At 34.0% G+C, this 23,572-nt stretch overlaps 1 protein-coding gene across 1 annotated transcript in view; it reads right to left on the bottom strand.

The window, feature by feature from the left end:
- The window catches only part of LOC108717438 (CUB and sushi domain-containing protein 1), a 786,063-nt gene that overhangs the window by 514,784 nt on the left and 247,707 nt on the right, over nt 1-23,572 (bottom strand). Inside the window, exons 3-4 of the mRNA XM_041564732.1 lie at nt 15,432-15,626; nt 11,155-11,362 (exon numbers count right to left, since the gene is read on the bottom strand). Coding sequence (XP_041420666.1) covers nt 11,155-11,362; nt 15,432-15,626 — 403 coding nt within the window. The remainder of the gene's footprint in view (nt 1-11,154; nt 11,363-15,431; nt 15,627-23,572) is intronic.

The following is a 23,572-nucleotide window of genomic DNA, read 5'->3' as shown; positions in this document are numbered from 1 at the left end:
TGCACTGTGTAGGATCCCAGGGGCGACCCTTATTTCATAAATGGCAATTTTTAATTTAGGATTAGCAAATGGCATATACAACTAAAAAAGTATATTATTATGAAAATGATTTATTTACAATAAGCAAGGTTTTACGTATGAGCTGTTTTATGCAATATATTTTTGTAGAGACCTACATTGTTTGGGGGTATAGTTTTCCTTTAACAAACATCTTTCATGTTGCATGCTTCTTTCATGATCTGCCAAAGTTCTGTAACCCTATCTTGGCTAAAACAGGCTTTGTCTGGCTAGGAAAAGAATGCAAAAGAACACAAGTTACATTTGACTCTCTTTCCAATAAGTTGAAGAGTGTTGTGTGTGTGTTCTGTAACACCTCTCTTGCACAGTTGTGTATAATATAAAGATATAGTATGCCAGAAGGTTCTTGCAAACAGGCTTTATTGTGTAAAATACCAAGGGGCTAATACTCGCAAGCAACTGGTGCAATATTGTAGTCACTGATATGAGTAGAGTAAAAACAGAGACTGAAGTTGTAGCCCTGTGAAGATAGCTTGGGGAGTTTAAGGTTCACCTTCTAAAGTTTCTAAGGTTTCTAGCCAATGTAGTCAGAATCTTCTACAGCAGAAATAGATCAGGGAGAAGAACACAAATCGAAATCCTTCTTTTTTCATTTTTATAATCAAAACTTTTAATAACTTCAATGTCAATTGTGGTTTTAGAGTTTGTGAGTTTGGTTGTGGTTTCAAAAACCTCTTAAACCACTACAATCCAACCTTATATAAGCCTTTTTATTAAAGTGTGGCAGGAAGTACAGTAGTTAACTGCCACTATGGACCAATAAGGTATATATGTAAATATGCAAAATGAGATACTTGGACTTCTGCATGGTAACTAAAGATGATTTAAAGATGTTTTAAAGATGATTTAAAGTCATAGTGTGAAGTTAACCTTATGGGGTATATTGGTTTTCTGTCATTTTAAATAAACGTTTGTATTAAATTACTCTGTGTTCATTCACAATGCTTTTTTCAATTAACACTTTCATAAATAGTGCTACATAGTGTACAATAGAAATGCATTTTTATTTAACCAAAGCATTTTATAAATATAACTGTTCTGATTTGCTTAAACTATATGTATATATATATGTATCTATATGTATCTCTGCTACCTTTCCATCTCTATGACTCTTATAGCTTATGTTTTGAGAAATTTGGTTTATATTGTACCTAACTGATGTTTTGCATATACAAACACCCAAAGACATACAATGACACACACACAAGTATTTTTTTGAATTTACCCCTTTAAGTGCCAGCAGAATTTCTCATTTCAGTCGTACGAAATGCCAGACGTTTTTGAAACATTTTGTGCTCTCTTGATTTTGGGGCATTTTTTGAGGGGAAACCTTTAGTTTACCTAGGAAAACTATACATACTCATATTATTTATATGTAATCAAACAGAATGGAATGCACAACCATTAGTATGCAGAAACCTGGGTGCTAGTCTGAGAAATATGTAGACAAAATGCAGGGATTGACAGCACTCCAAGGAAATAGTTCAAAAATAGTCAATAGTTCAAATGAAAGTGGAGATTTATTGGTGATCCAACGTTTCGGCTCCGCACAGGAGCCTTCATCAGGGAAAGAAAAGCAGTGCACAAAACACTACTACCAAAAAAATATACTGCTGACCCCCCTCTGATATTAAGGGTCCCACCCCTTCCTGCTTCATTTTGTTACTATTAACATATTTTAAAAAATTATTTTGGATTATTTTTACTGCTTGCTGCAATATCCTTTTCCATATCGATTTTAGCTTGCCTGTTTGCTTTTTTGCATGATTTATTGGCCTCCTTGTACCTTATAAATGATTTGGCTGTCCCAGCTAACTTGAAGGCCTTAAGAGCACGTCTTTTCTTATCCAACTCAACACCAACACTTCTATTGACCCCTTGCTTACAAGGGGAGTATACTGACATGTATATTTATTAAGCAGCATTTTAAAGACTTCCCATTTTTGATCTGTGTTTAATCCTGTGAAAAGCATTTCCCACTTAATATGTTGCAGAGATGCCCTTATACTGTCACGCCTCAAATTTAGTGTTTTAGTTACTCCATTATAGAATTGCCTCTGCAACAGAATCTCAAAGGAGACCATGTTATGTTGGTGATTTACTAAATATCATTATTCATATTGGCAGGCAGTTGTGAATCTTTATTTATGTTCCGTTTATCCTTTGATATATAATGTCTGGTTCTTCAATGATGCTGAGCTATTGCTGCATTTTGGAAAGCTGTTAATCTGTCATTAAAAACGTATTCAAATAATGTACCAATTTACATATTTGCTGGCAATACATCTTTAAGTAGAATCCTATTATGTTATTTTGATGAGCAAACATAAGAAAATTACATATTAAGAAAGTATTAGCTAAGATCTCATGTGATGTGGTAATATTTGTTTCACCTCTAGCAGTAGGAAATCAATCAACTTTTGTTCACATATGGGAATAGAAGTAGAAAAATACATCTTTGCTGATGATTGAATAAAGATGTTTTATTTCTTAAGTTAGAGCAAGTGATGTTCTGAGCTTCGATAGCTACAATAGAAAATGCTGTCTAGAGATAATGCACATTTTAACTAAAATAACAACTATAAGAAATGTTTTATCACAGGAGGTCCAAGATAATATTTTAATACAATTGTTGCACTGAATATTGCTAGGCAAAGTATTTTCCCCACAGTGTAGAAAAGAATGAGGGAATGTGCAATGTGCGGCTTGTAGGCGTAATGTAAGAGTCAGGTCCTGCATAGTGAGAACTGTAAAGTCTCTGTTTTGTTGCAGAAAAGTATGTTTGCACATTCTATCCACATAAATATTGCTTAATGTGTTAAGTGTCATGTAACTATTCATAAGCATTAAACATGCTTTGCAGTGTTCTACTCAAGGAACCACCATGTGTTAAATTGTGTTGTTAATAATAATAGTAATAATATCAACAATAATAATAATAAATAAATAAAATAAATAAATAACTACCTTATTAACCCTTTAAATGCCAGCAGCATTTTGCATTTCATTTGCACTCAGTGCCAGGCATTTTTGGAACATTTTGTGCTCTCTCTTTGTAGAGGCATTTTCTGGGTGGGGGGAGTAAGTTTGCTTAGGAAAACTATACATTTTTTTTTTCAGGAGAACATGAGCCTTCCAAATCTGTGTATTTTAATTTTTTTCATTTCTAGAACTACAGTGTAGTACTTTGAAATTTGGTAATTTATTGCTGGGAGTTTTTTTGATCTATAGAAATATATATAGAAATATGGCATACTTTAGATTCCAAAGCCAAGAAATCCTGGCACATTAGGTTTACCCCACAAAACCATATATTTTTGAAAAGTACACATTCTGCCAAATCCAAAATGGGTAACCATGTATTTCTACTCAAAAGTATCAAACATCAAAGCTTTTCTATAAACATTTATGATGATTCTAAATATTAACTAAAGCTTTAACTTTGGTAGTTTGTATCTCCCACACAGCATTAGGAAAAAACATCCTAAATATGAATGCCAGGGGCCCACTGAACATTTCAATGCCATTGTGCATAGGATTACAAAAGTATCTGGCATTTAGTGCATCCAAATTGTCCCGTAAGTCACTTGAGCTAGTAAATAATCCACACATTTACTGCATTTTTTGCGAGGTAAACACAGAAAATGTTGACCCACTGAAACTATATATTTTTTGAAAGTAAACATTCAGCCAAATCCAAAACAGGTAACTCAAGTCTTTCTACTCCTCTACTGAGTTGCAATGCTTTCCCAAATTTGTCAGTTTTGATCTAATACCTTAAAATCACGTCAAAGCTTCCTCTTTCTAACATATTATCTCCCACATAGCATTAGGTACCAAGAAATAACATCCTAAATATGAATGTCAGGGGTCCACTGAACATTTTGATTCCCATTGTGCAAAGGATTATCAAAGTATCAGGCATTTAGAGACCCCAAAAAGAAGTTAGAACATTCAAATTGTCACAGAAGTCACCTCAGCTACTGAATAATCAACACATACTATATTATTTGAGGGGTAAAACAGAAAAAACAAGATGAACCCTCAAAACCATATATTTTTGGATTTGGGTTGCAATGTTTTCCCAAAATAGTTGGTTTTGATCAAATACATGAAAATCACCCCAAAGCCTCCACTTAGCTAGCATCTTATCTCCCACATAGCATTAGGTACCCAGAAAAAATCCTAAATATCAATGCCACTGAACAGTTTGCTGCCCATTGTGCATAGGTTTACCAAACTATGCGGTATACAGAGGCACCTAAATAAAAATATGCATATGAATTTTCACAACTTGGCGCTGAAATATAAGCACCCAGTGTGTATTTTGTACTATAAGACCCCCTTACTGTACAAAGACCCCTAGAAAGCCAAATATTTTTGGAAAGTACACATTTGGATGAATCCAAAATGGGTAAATATGTCTTTTTACTACAAACCAACTGTAAAGACATGCAACTGTAAAGACATGCTAAACATAGCATTTTTTTTATAAAATTTCTGAAAATGGCCACAAAGCTTGCATTTTACCCATTCTTTGCCCCACCTTTCATGACATAGATTCTAATGAACACTTTGATGCCCAATATGCATAGATTTACCAAATGATGTGGTGTACATAGGCAACCAAATGAGACTCTTGGGTGCTTTATATGAGCCTCAATGAGACTCTGCCACTTTGGTGCTGCACCCCCCAATAATGTTTAATGAATTAACCAAACTCTTTAATTCCTTATGTTTTGATGTTCCATTGCCTAGTGTCATGGTTTGCAACAATATGTCCTTCTTTTTTTTGTGCATATTGCTCCATATCTCTTATTGGTTTTTAAATTAACACAGGCCACTCTGTTACATTGTTTCCGCGACACTACGCAGACTGTGCCACTAAGCTATGGTGTCAGTGCCAATTTAAATGCGCAATGTGCGATGGTATTGCATACTGTTGCCATGGGTGAATCACTGGGTTACTTGACATATATGCGGGAGAGCTCATGATGCAACCCGCTCCACCCCACTGAATCTTCCTAACCCTTTGCGCAAGGGACAGACTGCTACACTACCACAGTAACTTTTCTGGTTGCTTAGCAACCAGCCTTGGCGCCATATTTTGATTTTAAGCGTCTCTCTGTGCACAGTTCTTCCAATTTCCCTGACAAAAGTTCCTGTGAGGAACTGAAACATTGGTTTAAATAAACCATCACTTTATTCAAGAATATTTTTGTACAAAGTCGCCCTTGGTGTGCCGTCAACTTCCCTCGATGTCTAGCATTTTTAGACTGGCACCCAGGCTGTAATTTTTAGCAAATGGTGAGTGGTCCGTTTCATAGGCAACCAAATGAATATAGTGCATCTGAATTTTCTACTGTGACACTTTGGCTGGTGCAATATATGCACCCACTATGTGTATTATGTCCTATAAGACTCTCTAACATTACAGAGACCCTAAAACATATAGGGTAAGTGTAAATGTAAGTGTTCATTAGTGTGATAAGTGTGTATTTGTGTGTGTAACACTGACCCGAGGTAGAGGCTGAAAATCCAACTCAAGACGGTTGGAGGGGGTCCCACAAAGGGGAGGAAGCCGTCTCCACCCAGGATCCAGTTGGGGGGAGGTGCTGGGGGTCCAGGAAGAGAGTGCAACAGCAGGACACATAGATTTCATGCCTTGGGGCCCCTGAGCGATTGCACCCCAGGGGGCACTCATTCCCCCGCTCATTTCCTAGGGGTTGCTAGGGAATGAGCAGGAAGGAAGTGAGCGGCTTAACAAGCTTCTCCTCTGCTTCCCAACCAGGTTCTATAACCTTTGGAACTTAAAGAGTTAAACCCACCAATTCAGACTCATTTCCATATTTATCATCACATCTACTGAGATTTTGGGGGCTTATTATTATGTTATGTCTGGAATCTGAATCCAGACTCTGAAAATCCAGCATCTCAAAGGGGAAAGGTCCCGGTGTCTGCACCGCTGTCTGTACTGGTATCCAATAATTTTGGGTATTTTCGAGCAAAGCACTGAAGTTATTGGATTTTTGCCCGACCCAAGTTTTTCAGACTTTTTTAATGATAAATAAGGTCCATTCGGGCAGTCCGAGTTGATCCGATTTTTATATTAGAAATACTTAGAAAAAATCAGACCTTGATAAAAAAAACCTTATTGACCAACAAAACTCAGAAAATGCCTTACAGCACCTTTCAAAATGGTAGCCGCTCCTTACACAGAAGCTATGTTTAAATCACCGAGCATGTGGGTAGATGTAATTAGACTGTGTGGGTGCCAATAAAAAGACTTTCAACAGATTTTGTAAAAAAAAAACCCATAAATGCTGTTCTCTTTTATGCAATGAAGACAGTATCAATTTTGCAAGTGTTATCTATTGTTTTTTTCCCATAGATTTTTCTGTGACATAACGACTCGGCTTTTCTAAAGATAACATTAGCTTCTGTTTTATCTTTCCCAGTCACTCATTGAGCAAATTGTAATTTATTTTTACCGCAGATTTTTTTTTAAGTAATGACATAGGCATACAGTATGTACAAATCACATAACTACAGCAATTGAATCAAACTCAAATGTAATTGTTTCTAGGCAGTATTAATGAAGAGTTGTTGTTTTTCCCTGTTCAACAGAATTCTAATACAATGTACAATTCAAGTGTGGGGCCCCTATGTGAGGACACATCTTGTTTGTCTACCTGCTACGTGGGAGCAGCTACCAAGGTTGAGGTACTTTGGGGAAGGTAGCGATACCTGGGGAAATAATAAAATGATAATAAATATGATAATAGTGTAGTTTTATGCTATAAAAAGTTATGTAACACTCAGAAAAAGAGAGAGCACTCTCCTGGCTGTGAATACAATGGTATTTATGTAAGGTATCATTCCCCTGTCCATTCTTCTGCTGGGCTTGAACCAGGTACCTTGTATATTGTAGCCTGCTGCCTATTCTATTCTCTATTTGAGCAGGTTAGAGGCATAGGCTTAACTGTTCTGAGATTCCTATGGCTTTTCCCAGTGCTGTTTATTAAACTTGGCTGCTCTGCCTTAACTGGCAGGTGCAGCCAATCCCTAGTGTTATCCCTCTGTTAGTAGTTTTGCTGTATTGTTTCATCAATTTATGACTATCATTACCTTTTAATAAAACTTAGACCTATTATTATCACCCCTAATCTTTTCATTTCTTTTACCCTATATTTGAAATATTTTAAAAACGCAAAATGTCAAAAAATATTTAACTAGTGTACTCTTAACACTTTAGGCAAGCTTAGCACTGCTACTGAAACAGAAAATCCAAAAGAAAATTGGAATTGAATTTAACGAATTAAAACAAATCAAATTCCACATTTGTCAGAATAGGAAGTACTTAAATAAGAAAGGAAGTAATAAATTAGCAAATTCTATAAAAATCTTTTCTGACTGTCAGGAAAATATTTCTGACAGTTGAGAGAATGTTAACATCTCTGATAAAATTCAGCCTACTCATAACTAATTCTAACACCCTATGGAACAGAATAGTACCAAAGTCAGGCAAACACATTTTGTTAAATTAGCACTTATTTCATAAATGTGTCAATTAATTAAATACTTTTCTGTCTGTCAGGAAAGTTATCCTGACAGTCTATCTCCTGACTGTGTTAATAATTGGAGACAAATATAAGTCTTCTAGGATTTCCTCTTCGTTCCCCAGATCAATACTTTGCAGATCTGCCTTTGTAAGCCTGGTAAGTCACACTCATGCTAAAATCACCTGGTATTGCAATAAACGGTCCTTCCATGTTGTGACAGATAAAATTGCATTGAAGTACCCTGTACCAAAAGGTGAATTATTTCTTGTATGGCTTCCCCATGCTGAAATGGAATCTCTATTAGCATGTTTTATCCAAAGCACTAATGGACTTTTACAAAGAAATTTCTAAAAGTAAAAGCATAGAAAGGATATGCAATATCTCCTGGAACTGCACATGATTTTGGTATGGTGTCATGTTTAATATCATTCACTGATATAATTCTACTATGATTATGGCAGTCATACAAAGAGGTACATATGATTATATACACAGTTGAGATACATATATTTAATAGTTCAGATTGTTCTAAACATTATTTATTCACTTCAGCATTTACTAAATGGAATAATAGCAGTAATAATAAGCATGTCCCAAAGTATTGCATTATGCAGTTAACTGAAATGTGCAGTCACACATTTTACAATAAAGACAACTTTCTCATATAAAATATTTACAATGAATATCTATTATTACACGTTACTTCTTATAAAGTGTTGAAAAGTTGCATTCAATTGGAATTAGTGAAAACAGAAAACCTTCTATAGACAAGATTTTTTGTTTTTTTATATTGTTTTCATAGAGGTTAGTCAACTATTTGCCTATAATATTTGTAGAAGAAAGGAAGTTAACATTGTTTTCATAGAGGTTATTCAATCATTTGTCTATAACACTTGTAGGGGAATGTAAGCTTGTGTGCTAATTTTGTTTCTATACATACAGTTAACGGTATTCGCAATCTTTTTACCCATGCCCCTATGGTCTGTTTGTTTTCCCATAATGAACATTAGATATGATACATTTCAAATTTTATAAATAAGTCAGTGTTATGCAAACTACAATATTTTAAATATATATCTTTATTTTCAAAGCTACATATTCTTCCATGGATGTTTTTATGAGCTCTAAAACTATAAAGCTACAAAAGTAGGAGATCAATGAGGTATGAACAGGGAATTATTTGAATACAAAAAAAAATCTTCTATAAGACAAACTATAGTAAGTTTAACAGAACAAAGTACTCAATAAATCCTTGTCTTCTTGGGGGGTTATTTACTAAACTCCAAATGCAAAAATCATGAAAAATTTGTGATTTTTTTTTTATAAAATCTGAATTTTAAAAAAACTACACATTTTTCAGAATTTATTAAACCCAGAGGATGGGAAAAGTCCGAATCTGAAAATCTGGCATCTCAGACCTGTCGAGGTTGCATGTAACTCAATGGGAAAAGTCCCAATGATTTTTTGATGTGCGCTGGGTTTTTGGCAATACCCAGAAGTTTTTCGGGCAAAATTTTCGGGTGAAAAATCCAACAAAAAAAAAATAAAAATGTGAAAATCGGATGAAATATCCGAAAAAATCGGATTTTTTCCCACAATCAAAATTTTCGGGAAAGTGTATTAATAAATAAGCCCACAAAAACGTGCGGATTTGGTCTGAGTTATTTTTAGAAAATATTGAGATAAATTCGGACTTTGATAAATAACCCCCTTAGTGCGTGTAAACTGCACTATGCTTTGTAAGATAGGTTGGAGACTGTTCCAATAAATCCTAATATGCTGCTAAATGCAGTTCATAACTCTTGAGTATTAAACTGGCCAGAGACGCAAAGATCCGACCTGCCACTAACCTTCAGTTTAAATAAAGTAGTAAAATAACAGATCAGCCACTGTTCTGCCCCTGACAGCAATAATACGAAAGTTTATGTCCGACAAAGCTGGTGACAGTCTCCCACTGAAAATCGTCAGATTGGCAATACATGCAGAGAAATTATCAGCAGCCGACATAAATCTTCTAACCTGTCCGATCAACTGAACGACTGATCGACATGGCATGAAAAATGTCGGGACACTCCACGCACCGTCTGAAAATTGTACAAATCGAGGATTTGTATGATCGGATCTTTACGTCTATGACCAGTTTACATAAGCAAATATGAAACAATTTAAACAATTTAAAATTAGATTTCTTTAAATGTGATGATTTAACTTTGATAAGTATATCATACTGAAATTGGTTAATGTATTAGCTATTTTCAGTAACAGCAGGACTGCAACTATGATATTATAACCTTTCTAATTCCAACATTAAATGGTGTCATCAGATAATGATTTGATTTTCAATTACTTCCTTTCAGATTTTTACAGCAGATAGTACAATAATTTATTCCAATTATATAACAAATTAAACAGTCCTTTTACATTTTTAAGTTAATATTATTGCCATAGATTAACACGGGAAAACAAATATATTTATTTACAAATTCATTGTAGTTTAATTAAGTAGATGCAGAATTTTCCATGTGCTTTTTTAATTAAGAAATATAAATTCAGCAACATTATTAATTTTACTGTACAGATTTTGGTTTAAGTTGATATACAGTCATGTGTCTGGTTGACAATGAATAAGTACTTGTATATGATTATTTTAGAAATTAATATGAGAAGACAAATATTATATAGGGAAACAACTTCCACATTTTGCCTCATACATTTTTAAAATGTTGCCATTTGTTCAATAGTGAACTTGATCCCACAGTGGTGAATTTGGTGCATGCTTATTAGCTATGAACCAATACTAATTCACTTACAAATGAAAGGCAGATGAGGAATTTAAGAATTATGTAAAGCATCAAATTTTTATCGGCCAGTGCTGCCTTAGGCAGGGGGCACACCTGCCATGAGGAAAGGTAAAAGATGCATCAAAGGTAAGATTGATGGGGAGAGGGGAGGGCATCACAATGGCCACCTCCTTTAGGCACCATTGTGCAACCTCTTCCTTTCCTTCTCGAGCAGCGCATGCACAGTACAGTCTTTGCCTATGTACCAATTTGAAGCCAGATGAACACCTCCCCCTCGGCTCTATTTATCTCCATTAGGAGAATTGTATAAAGTTTTTTTTATATAGGTTCCCAGGGGCTGCCATCCTAAGCCTTCTGCCCTAGAAACAAGCTCATAGGTGCCTATATGGTAAATAAAGCCTAAACCACAAACTGTTATGCCAGTTATGATAATGTTCAAAGCTAGTGCAATAACCCAGGTCCCAAGAAGAACTTATAATTGGGTACCAATCTTGGGGCTCTGGCATTCCTTAAGCTTTGAATTTGGCACCAAACGGATGCACTGATGGTGCACATTTGATGCACTGACATTGCACATTTCACGCGCTGATGTCACAGTGCCATGACATGGTGTGCACATCTCCTTGAAAGAAGGAGAAAGAAATCCTAACCATATTAAACCATACAATAATCAAAATATGTAATATATTCAATGTTTCTGCTTTGATACTTGCCATATTGATGGAGCGTCAGTTCCACTAATTTTAAGAAAATCATATCCTTCTTCCATTTGGAAATCTGTAAAAACTAGAGCTATTGTATCCCCTGGTTCAGCAAGTATAGTCCACGTGCAGTCAGCATTGTTTTCATATTCTGATGGAAAGTGGGGGCTTGAAATTATTCCACTTGTACCTCGTAAAGTGCCACCACAGGATCCCTCAGCTGATAAATACAAACATGAATTTTCATCAGTAAGCATACAAATAGACTTCATGGATAGTATATACTGTATGTGCATTTTTTAGATTTTCACTGTTGTAGTAGAATATCCTACTGATATACCACTCTAAAAATTTACATAAATCAAAGAAAACGGTGTTAAGAATGCTATTTCTGTGAATATTTTACTATGACTCAACACTATGAGCCATAAGTACAGTATTTATTTTTTTCCCCGAGTGTGTTTTTTTAAGAAAAAAATATATAATTGTTTTCTTACAAAAGTCCATTTGGGGAAAAACTAAAGTTGTTGAGATAATGGGACCCCAAAACCTAGCTTGAGTTATGAAACTCTCACAAAGCTTTAATAAATGATTGTCTGAGGGTAGTGGAATGGTTTTTACAGGATAATGGATCTTTCCGTAATTTGGGTCTTCATACCTTAAGTCTACTAGAATTTCATTTAAACATTTAATAAATCCAAAAGGCTGGTGTTGCTTCCAATAAGGATTAATTATATCTTGGTTGGGATCAAGTACAAGCGACTGTTTTATTATTACAGAGAAAAAGGAAATCGTTTTTAAAAATTTGGATTATTTGGATAAAATGGAGTCTATGGGAGACAGCCATTCCGTAATCCAGAGCTTTCTGGATATTGGGTTTCCGTATAAGGGATCCTATACCTGTAATACAAATAGACAGATGATTGTGGAGCACTCACAACTGTTTCTGAGGTGGTGTGACCATTAGACATATGGCAACATAATTAATCAAAAACAGCATAAAAGAAGTAAAGATATGGGCTCAGCATATACCCAAGATTAATACAGTATGACACAGTAAGGATTTACACAGAATTGATGTTTGGTGAATGTTGGAACCCCTTCTTTCATGGTAATTTCTATCATGATACAATGAATCATGTTTTGTTAGTTTGTTATTGTACGTTGTATTTTGACAGGCATTTACTTTAAGACTGATCGGATTAACTGTGTAACAAAATATTGGCAAATATTTTATGCAATTTAATTGGAGTTTGCAGTATTATCTTGACTAAAAAGTAATACTTTTCACAATGTATTCAGGGACAAAACTCTAGTCTACTTGGTCTACACCTTTTCTTACTCTGAAATGCAAACTGATTGCTTAAAAGATTTGTTTAGCTTTAACTTTTTTAAGACAGAAATAGATTCATGTTTTAAATGTGAAAGTTTGGATAAACATGAAAAGATAGACTTATTTTCCTTCATAGATTTCTGCCCTTTTCTATTTCTTCTGTGCAAGCTGAATAGATGTAATTAAGAAGCCTGACATTTCATAAAGCACAAGCAAGTGACATATTGTCATTGACAGTAACATTATATAAGACTTATCAATTTAAATAAATGAAGCATTAGACAGATCTAAATGAACCGTAGACATATATTATTCAGCTTCCCTTATTAAAAGTACAACAAAGGTAGCTGGTAAGTCTGTGTTACTGCCATTTTTTGCTAAATCTAAATTGTTCTTGTACAGGAATATAGGTTGAAAATTTTGATCAAACATTTTTATGAGATACTAGCCACTCTTAAGCTCCCCATAGACACGATGATTCTTCTTGCCGAACTACCGATTTTAGGGAAGTCCGACCAATCCTTTGAAATTATCCTGCGGTTAGTGGGATTCGAACGATCGTACTTATCTTACGATGCCTTTTTCACAAAATAGAAAGAATTTTTGGATTTTTGCCCGAAGAGTCCAAAATAGTCAGATTTTTGGGATAATTGCAGTGCAGACCACAGAAACTTCCAAATAGGATAGGGATCTCTCCCATTGACTAATATACAATCTCGGTAGGTCTGAGATGCTGGATTTCCAAATTCTGACTTTTTCCATCCTCTGGGTAAAATAAATCTCGGAAAACATTTTTCCACTAAAAATTTGGATTATATAGTACAAAAAAAATGTTTCCAGGTTTTTGGCATTCAGACTTTAATAAATAAACCCCTTAAAATTGCTTTCAATTTAGAAATAAAAAAAAGTATATTCATAATCATTCAATGGCACACTGAAGAGGACATTTTCACATAAGTCTCCAAAATTCTCCGTTAACAAATATGATACTGGTTCAAATATGATCAGGTTCTAAAATATTTACAATATAATTTGTACATGTTGGGGCAGATTTACTAAGGTTTGAATGAATTTTTGAAGTTAAAAAAGTTCGAATTTCGAAGTAATTTTTTGAATACTTTGAGCATCGAATAGGATACTATGACTTTGAATTTACTTCGACTTCGATTCAAAGTAAAAATCGTTCGAATATTCGACCATTCAATAATCAAAGTACTGTCTCTTTAAAAAAACCTTGACTTCAATACTTTGCCAAATTAAACCTGCCGAAGTGCTATGTTAGCCTATGGGGACCTTCTAAAACCATTTTCTAAGTCGTTGTACATCGAAGGAAAATCCATCGATCGTACGCTAAAATCGAATCATCAAAGGATGTAATAGTTTGATCAAAAGATTTTCCTTCGATCATTCGAACGCTAAATTCGGTGAAAAATCCTTCAACTTCCATATTCGAAGTCAAAGGATTTCAATTCGAGGGTCGAATTTCAAAGTTTTTCTAACTTCGAAATTCGACCCTTAGTAAACCTGCCCTGTAATGTTTATGGTGATAAAGTCTTGTTAACAATGATCAAGAAATTGGGTTGTACACAAACAGTTTTGTGCAACAGTTGTACATGTCATTTAATTTGATGGAGTTGCAATAAAAATGTAAGGATAAAATGCTACAGTTCTTTTCACCTATAGCAAGCAAGCAACAGGTAGCATTTTCTAGTGACCTGTGTAAAGGCAATATCCTATTGGTTGCTATACTGTAGTTTACCGGACCTGGGCAAACCGTGTACTTATTACATATGAGGGACAAGGCATTATGTAAATTAATTATTACAATAAAACTGTACAATGCTTTCACAATGTATCAAGGCTGCTACCATGTTTACAAACAGAGATTGATACTTGGTTACAATGGCATTGAAGAATTTTTTTTTTCATTTAGGATATAATCTATCATCCAGTTGTGTTAAAAAAGTAAACTTAGAGATATTTAAAAAGGGCTACTGCAGTTGTTGCATTACATTGGTGATCCCCAACCTGTGGCTCGTGAGTAACATGTTGCTCACCAACCCCTTGGATGTTGCTCCCAGTGGCCTCAAAGAAGGTGCTTATTTATGAATTCTTGGCTTGGAGGCATGTTTTAGTTGCATAAAAAACAGATGTACTGCCAAACAGAGGTTGCCAGTCCACATACAGGCTAACAAATAGCCAATCACAACCTTTATTTGGGCACTCCCAGGAATTTTATTTGAGTTTGTGTTGCTCCCAACTTTTTTCAATAATTGTATATGGCTCACATGTAAAAAAGGTTGGAGAACCCTGATTTACATACATAGTAATGTCAATAAATCTCTAAAAATGTTTAAACTATAAGGTATTCAACTGAGTTCAGGAGGGGAGAGGATCGATGTAAAAGAGAGTAAAATTCAGATGAATTGACACTGATCAAAAGCAGTAGATGCTTTGATAAATGTGTCAATTAGTTAAGCACTTTCTGTCTATAAAATTATTAAGGTGTGCCGCCTGTCATTTACTTGAATCTAATTGAGGACAACAAATACTAAAAGCTCTGACAATAATAATTTATAAAATAATAGAAATTGTTATTGCTCAGATCATTCAAACTGAAGTGATCAGCCAGTTAGATAGATGCCTAAAAATTCAAGCTTGAATGTCTGGAAACTTGAAGGATTCCTAAATTTAATTTGAATAAACATTCTGTTAAATTATTTTAAAACAAAAAGTTAATTTTACAGTTATTTTTAAGGAATTAATTTGGACCCAAGATACTTGAAAATATTTTGAATGATAATTGGATTCTCAAACATGTTAGTAAGACCCATTAGAAGTTACTGGTGATATAACAGTAAATGTATCAGAAAAAGCTCAACTCTTATCTAGCAACACTTGTTGCCCACAAATTACACTGCAAGTCAGTTTTGATCTATATGTTGGCACATCTTACCTCTGCAAAAGGGAGATGGAAAATCCCATGAAGCACCATTTCCTGGGCTTACTATGCAAGTCAGCGTTGAATGACCCTCAAGAATATATCCAGTAATGCAACTGTATCTTATTTTGTCTCCAATATTGAATCTTGTTCCATGTAATACACCTTTTGGAATTTCCCCTGGATTTCCACAAGTATGACTTGGTAACACTGAAAGAAAGTAGTAATTAAAAATAAATATCTGTACACTGAATTTCATTGATTAATTACTGATCATGTCAAGCTAGTATTTATATAATTGTTGTTGCTTGCAATAATAAAATTATTAATATAAAAATTAGCAGAAAAATAAAAATATGCTGTGATTTTTTTCTTGTGAATCACAGTTAGTTTGCTTTTTAATTCCGAATAACCCATTTAATGTGCTACTCTTGTTTGTCACTATACCGATTTATTAAACCACGACTTTTTTGCATCAGGCTATATTGCGAAGAATATTTGAAAAAGTTGCTGAAAAGAGATTCATTATGCACTAATTCCAAATACAAAGATACTCCAGTTAACCCTCGATATTCGACTATCGAGTTAAATCCTTTGACTTCGGATATCGAAGTCGAAGGATTTACGGCTATTCGTTCGATTGAATGATCTAAGGAATAATCGTTCGATCGAACGATTAAATCCTTCGACCCAAACTATTCGAAGGATTTTAATCCATCGATCGAACAAAATTCCTTTGATCAAAAAAACCTTGGAAAGCCTATGGGGACCTTCCCCATAGGCTAACATTGATGCTTAGGTAGGTTTTAGGTGGCGAAGTAGGGGGTGGAAGTTTTTTTTAAAGAGACAGTACTTCGACTATTGAATGGTTGAATAGTCAAACGATTTTTAGTTTGAATCAAAGTTGTAGTGTAAGGTCGAAGTAGCCAATTCGATGGTCGAAGTAGCCAAAAAACACTTCGAAATTCAAAGTATTTTTTATTCTATTCCTTCACTTGAGCTAAGTAAAAGTGCCCCTAAGTAATGAGAATTTAAAATTACATTCTGAACATGACTAAACTAAATAAATAACATCTTTAATTTGTAGGTGAAAAGGGTACATTTAGTAAAGGGTACATTTCGCTTTTCAAAAGTACATAATATGATCAGAGTAAGAAACATATACACCACTATGTGCAGGTAACTAATACTGTGCTATTGTAGCATCTTAATGAATATGAATCTGTATTCTTGCCTTGTAAGTATGCCTGTAAAACTGCACAGATCAACCACATTTCAATTTGCAGCTCAATTCAAATGACTTTGAATTGCACAGTTTGCAAAGATTTTAACAAACACGTTCACTCATCTTATACACAGCAGGAGCGCACAGGTTGGGCAACCCTGAATGAAAGGAGTACTAAAAGCCAGAGAATCAATTCACATTATCACTCACAACATTTCAAATGTCCTATTAAGGAAAATGAGAGACATATCCCACTTACCTTATATACTGTAGATTTTGAAGACCCTAAATATATGGCTTCTTGTTTTATTTTTCCATTCAAATACATTTTTGTTTGATTTATTTTTAAAAGTGTAATATGTTATTCACAGTGATGTATTTGTTGCTTTGAGAGCTGCACTTTCTATATAACAGAGCTGCTACAGCCAAAAACCTATTAAACAGCTCTTGCAACTTCATGAAAGCTCATAAGTTTCTCCAACCTAAATTCCAGCTTTTCAGAAAACAAATCTGCATTAGTTCCCCGGAACTACACACTAATTTAGTCTAGTAGCTTGTAGTAGCATTAATAGCAGCATTAGCATTATTATTAGTAGTAATTATTTATAAAAAGTAATCATTTACTTTAGATGTGGAAATTATTATGAATTGCTAGTGAATATGAATTACAATAGGTGGGGAATTTTTGGAAAGTGACTTTAAAAATAAATGATAATGGTCAGCTTTAAATGTATTGCAATACAGGTATGGGACCTTTTATCTAGAATGCTCAGAACCTGGGGCTTTTTGGATAAGGGATATTTCTGTAATTTGGATCATCATACCTTAAGTCTACTAAAGAATCATGTAAACATTAAATAAATCCAATAGGCTTGTTCTGCTTCCAATAAAGATCAATTATATCTTAGCTGGGATCAAGTGCAAGCTACTGTTATAGAAAAAAAGAAAATTATTTTTAAAAATGAAAAACCTTTCCATAATTCAGAACATTCTGTGTAATGGATTTTCAGATAATGGATCCCAAACCTGTACATTAATATATTTATATATATAATGATTTAAAATTTTTGTTTTCTTTCTTGATGGAGGGTCAACATTTGTAGCTAATCTTTGACTGGGACCAGTAGGACTTTAATAACAATATAATATCAGTGAAATAAATAACATTCAACATTCATTTGATCTGCTTGCTGTTAGCAGAGATATAAGTTACATGTCATTTTAGTGTTATTTTACTACTACTGCATAATCTGGCTTTAATTAAATGAAGTGTAAGAATATTTTTTTAGATAACATGATCCAAGTCTATATTTGCTGTAATGACTATACATTGTGGATGAGGTATAAGAGAAGAATGATATTTAATCAGTAACTAATTTTTTTTTTCCCAGTATATTCAGATCCATAGCTTTGGCACCATCTAATGCAGGGGTGTCCAAACTTTTTGCAACGAGGGCCAGATTCGGTGAGATCAAAATGTGTGGGGGCCGACCATTCAGCCCGACATTCTATGAACCAATAACATCATTTAACTCATTTAAACAAGGAATTGCGTAGCCGTAGCAGTAATATTTGGGCACATGATTAGTGAAATGATCTGCCACATGGTCTATACTGCTGCTTGTGTGCTGAAGGTGTTAAAGGAATTGTTCAGTGTAAAAATAGAAACTGGATAAATAGGCTGTGCAAAATAAAAAATGTTTCTAATATAGTTAGTTAGCCAAAAATGGAATGTATAAAGGCTGGAGTGACTGGATGTCTAACATAATAGCCAGAACACTACTTCCCGCTTTTCAGCTCTCTTGGCATACACTGACTGGTTACCCTGGTTACCAGGCAATAACCAATCAGAGACTTGAGGGGTGGCCACATGGGTTATATCTGTTGCTTTTGAATCTGAGCTGAATGCTGAGGATCAATTGCAAACTCACTGAACAGATATGTACCAAGTGGCCTTCCTTCAAGTCGCTGACTAGCTCAGAGTTATAGAGCTGAAAATCTCTATGGCATTAAGCCAGGAAGGGACTGGAGTTGGGGGGAATAAGCCACTATCAGTTTTTTTCAGAATGGACAGGCATAGTTTCCTTGATGCATTTTCAGCAAAAATTATTATCTAAGGCTTTAAGACAGTGGAGTTGTACTGTTTACTTTTCATTTTTACTTTTACTTGTCAATTTTAACATCCCATTCCGCTAACAGGAGGCATTCATTTAATCTGAATTCCCCTTGATAAAGGCTATAGTGCCGAAACGTTGGGGTGTTCTCATCATTGGCAAGTGTATCTGCTCCCTGTGGTTTGTCCCTTTTTGCCTTGATTTTGGAACTTGGTGGTATGTATATATCTGTATTAATTAAAGTCCAGATAGGGGAATTGGGTAGAGGCTCTGGCCTAGCCACTCGCCAGTGAAATAGTCAAAAATAAATGGAAAGCCTTGTCTGCTACAAACGGGTGAATCCCAAACTTTATTCCATGGTGCTCACAACACTTCAATGTTCAAACATTCAATTGAACATTGAAGTGTTGTTAGCACCATGGAATAAAGTTTGGGATTCACCCGTTTGTAGCAGACAAGATATTGGCTTTCCATTTATTTTTGACTATATCTGTATTAAGACTATTGTGCATAATATACCGGTTTGTCTGATGTATATCTGTTTTCTATACACTATATAAAAGAGAATTTTTAAAATACCACCTTTGTTTACTAAGTATTATTTTCTTTATTGAGTGTGCATCCCCTCTCTATTCTGACATTAATTTAATTTAATTCACAGATATGGGTATCACATGATATTTTGTGGTTCTTAAGAGGTGGTAAAATGTAAGAGTAGCTTCATCCTGTTATTCCTCAGTCAGGTCAAGTATACACACTGATTGTTTTTGATACATTAAAGGGGAGCTCAGGAATTCCTTAAGAAAAATTGTTGGGAATTTTAGGGGTAGACTATAATAGCATTAAAGCTGGGACACTAGATTTCTGAATTATCAGTTTGTAAAACCCACAGATGCCATAGCAATGAGTCAACCATAAGGTAACATCATATTTTTAAGGAAATGTATTCATTAAATATGATGTCAGCTAAGTTTACTTTTTCTTAATCCTGAACAAGTCTCGTAGTCAAGTGAATTTTGTGTATTTCCCATACAATTCCTGATTTAAGGCTTACCCATCAAATGTAACTAGTGATGAGCACAATCTTTTGCCAAGTTTCGCCACAGAAATTATGCCCATAGGCTCTAATGGGTGAAACAATTTCAAAGTCAAACATTTGTCATCAAAATAAAAATTGGCGTCCATAGACTTCAATGCATTTTCGCGGTTTCATGAATTTTCGGTGAACCGAAACTGATCAGATTTGTCCATCACTTTATGTAATGTGGCAAGTTGCAGAATACAAGTTAAACACATTTGAACTACTGGCATTATCTTAATAAAGTACGTCATATGGGTTTAGAAAAACAATTGATTTAAATATACATTTTTTCTTTTTTTAAACACATTTTACATCAGTGCAAAGGCTCAAATTGGCCATATTGAAAAGATCACAGCATAAAGAGCTTTTGACAGACTAAATAAATGACACATGTTGACATAATGTTCATGTACTGTTTTGTGCCTTTACACTTTCATGAAAATGACATATCACATCTGACCTTAATAATGGAACATGAAACAGAAATGTACAGAGGCAAACAACATCACTAGTAATAGCCATGTTGCCTCAAACAATTGCATCAATATAATACAAACGGTGTTTTTCTCTTTTGTATATTGTCATATACAGATATGGCTTATTATTAATGATGCATATGGTGCCAAAACACTGTGAAGTAGAAATAATTTGGTTATGGTGAATATGTTATTTTTTATGTGCATACTATTACTGCTATAATTACTAGCTATCATTCCCAACATCACGGGTTAATGACAGACAGGAGATTTGTCACTCACAATAAATTTGCTCTACTGCCGGTAACAAATCTCCTTAAAATAACTTTCTCTTGACTAACATTTGGATTTTTGCATTTAAAACATTAATGGGGGATGCAAATGCACTAAGGGGAATGCAAGAGCCCACGTAGAGTTATTGTTCTCTGAGTGGCGCTCAGTGTGCAGAGCAGAAAAAAAAGAAAAAACTGTAATGGCACTTGCTGCCTGCCCTTCCCTTTTGATGCACAACATGATTCAACTTTTAAGCAGCGTTGGTATACCCAGGTGGTCCTAGGCAGAGTAGGAACTTAAAGATCAGAGGAACTTTAATTGCCAAGGTAGATAACATCCTGCCAAAAAGCCATATTACAAATACAATTGAAAGGACATCCACTTTCAAGCATAGTGAAGCTCTTAGGGGCAGATTTATTAAGGGTTGAACTGAAGATTCAAATTCAAATTTTGAATTTTTTTTTATGGCCTGACATTCAAGTTTTTTTCAGAGACATTCAAATTTTTTCTTAACCTTCCATTCGAGTTGTAAGTATATTCAAATTTATTAAAGTAAAAAAAATTCACAAATTCAAAATTCGACCTTTGATAAATCTGCCCAATTATGTTAAATCTATTTTTCCAGTAATACATTTATTTAGCCTCCTAATGCTATTTGTAATAATGGCATAAGTAAATTAGTAAAGAATTTGTAAAACAGTGATTAATAAACAGGGAGAAGTGAGAAAAAAATGGTCATAACTGCAGTTCAATCAAAGTTGTAAAGTGAATTTCTGGCACAGCTGAAGTTTAATGAGCAGGAAAAATGGAACTATGGGCAGTTATTAAATAGGTTCCATAGACTTCTAAATAATCTATTTAAATAATCAATAAAATGTGTGCAACTTGGTAACATTGTTATGTGTTGTTATTTCAATCATTTTATTTTTTTTGTTGCTAAATTGTATGCGTATATGGACATTGTTGAAAGACTACAATATTTGTAGTCACACAACAAGATTTACCTAAAAAGCACAGTCTATACAGTGAACAGAAATAAAGCTAATCTGACTGAAAAAATACTAAAAAAATTACTATTTAACTGAAAATTATTACATGTCATGATTTCCCAGCTGTAAGCACATTTTTAAAGTGATAGTGACACTAAAACAAATGAATGTACCTTAAAAGTTACATATAGGTCATGTTATGTAACTTTCATTTGAAGCAACGTAGGGGGTTCTTCACAGTCAGGACAGTGAGGTTGTGGAATGCACTGCCGGGTGATGTTGTGATGACTGATTCTGTTAATGCCTTTAAGAAAAGCTTGGATGATTTCTTGGACAGACATAATATCCAAGGATATTGTGATTCTAAACTCTATAGTTAGTATAGATATGGACATATATCATTTATGTAAAAGTAGGGAGGGGTGTGTGTATGGATGCTGGGTTTTCATTTGATGGGGTTGAACTTAACTGATAGGTCTACTTTTGTAAGTAATTGTTTCTTAAAGTTCCTAAACCTGACTGTTTTGCCAACCTGACTGTCCCCTCTCAAACCTGAGTTTGAGATTACTGCTGCACAAATATGGCAGTTCACTCAGAGAAACATACGGGATCAGATAGGTAATGTAAAAGCATTGGGCAAATAATTTTATGGGTAATTTATAAACAGCATGCACATATTACGATAGAAGTAAAAAAAGGTTACATTTCTGGTATCTGTTTAAAATTTACATAAAATGGCAGGACAAGCATTTTGAAATTTACTCTGGGGCACCAATTTATCAGGCACCCCTCAATGAAATATATTGCTATGAAATTTTTCATTGGGCTAACACGACTCTTCAAAAAAAATGCACCAGCATTTAAGCACCCCCCTTTCATCACAAACATTCACACAGATTGAGTTCTCAGACGTGTATCTCCAGTTTCTGACCCATGTTATATTTAGCTACAACTTACACATTTTTTCTAGAGGTGTGAAAAATGCATTGGTCTAAACCAGCTGCAAGTGGTCAAAGGTGGTCAAAACACACCTAAAATATTTTAGTCCTAGAATTTTCTGTATAATATGTAAAGCACAGGTAAGAGAAAATTACGATTACAAATACATAGTAGAGAACTTGCTAGTATTATAGAATTGTATAAGATATACAAAAGATAAACAACATGCACTCTACGGATATTGAAAATATGACAATGTTAGAATCAAGGATATGAAGTTTTTGATAACAACAAAAACTCTGTAGAAATACAATATGTCTCTTCGAAAAACTGATTATATGGGAACATTGTAGAAATAGAAACTACTTTTCTGTTTTATAGCACCTTCTAAAATATACAGTGCATATGCAGATCATATTGCACATATATTATTGCACTTTAAAGCAAAATCATAGTTTGGATTACAAACTATTACCACAAAAATTAGTAATTAATAAATTATACAATTATTTTAATTATATATAATATAATTATGTGCTAATTTACATGTAAGTAACATAATAGCTATAAGACATTTTAGATGAAGGCCTATGTATGGGTCAGAACTTGCATGCAACTTTGCTTGATTTTTGAAGTTACTAGTTAATTAATCATTTTGATTGATTCACAGTAAAGACAATGCTTTTTTTTTCATCTGAGGTTTCAGTTTGACTATAGAGTAGATTTTTAGTATTTAGGTTTTTTTAAAATCCTATTTCTACACATTTATATCCATATATCAGTTTAAATCCCTGTACACACAAAACAAAATAAGTTTATTCTATACATAATTAAAATATAACACATAAATAAGTAGTATTTTCTTATAATAAAATATTAAATACAGTTCCCAACATCATGTAAAATGTTTTAAACTAATGCCATTATATATAATAAAATGCTAGGGTGCAGAGGTATAAATGTAAATGTACATTTTGGGTCAATGTTTACACAAATGAAGAGAATTCTCTATTCAATCTTTAATAAATATGATTATGATAGGTGATGAACTCTATTTTT

The sequence above is a fragment of the Xenopus laevis genome, chromosome 5S (assembly GCF_017654675.1).
Source record: "Xenopus laevis strain J_2021 chromosome 5S, Xenopus_laevis_v10.1, whole genome shotgun sequence".
Lineage (NCBI taxonomy): Eukaryota > Metazoa > Chordata > Amphibia > Anura > Pipidae > Xenopus > Xenopus laevis.
Note: the sequence above shows the minus strand (reverse complement) of the source record. Positions and strands in the feature narration are given on the sequence as shown.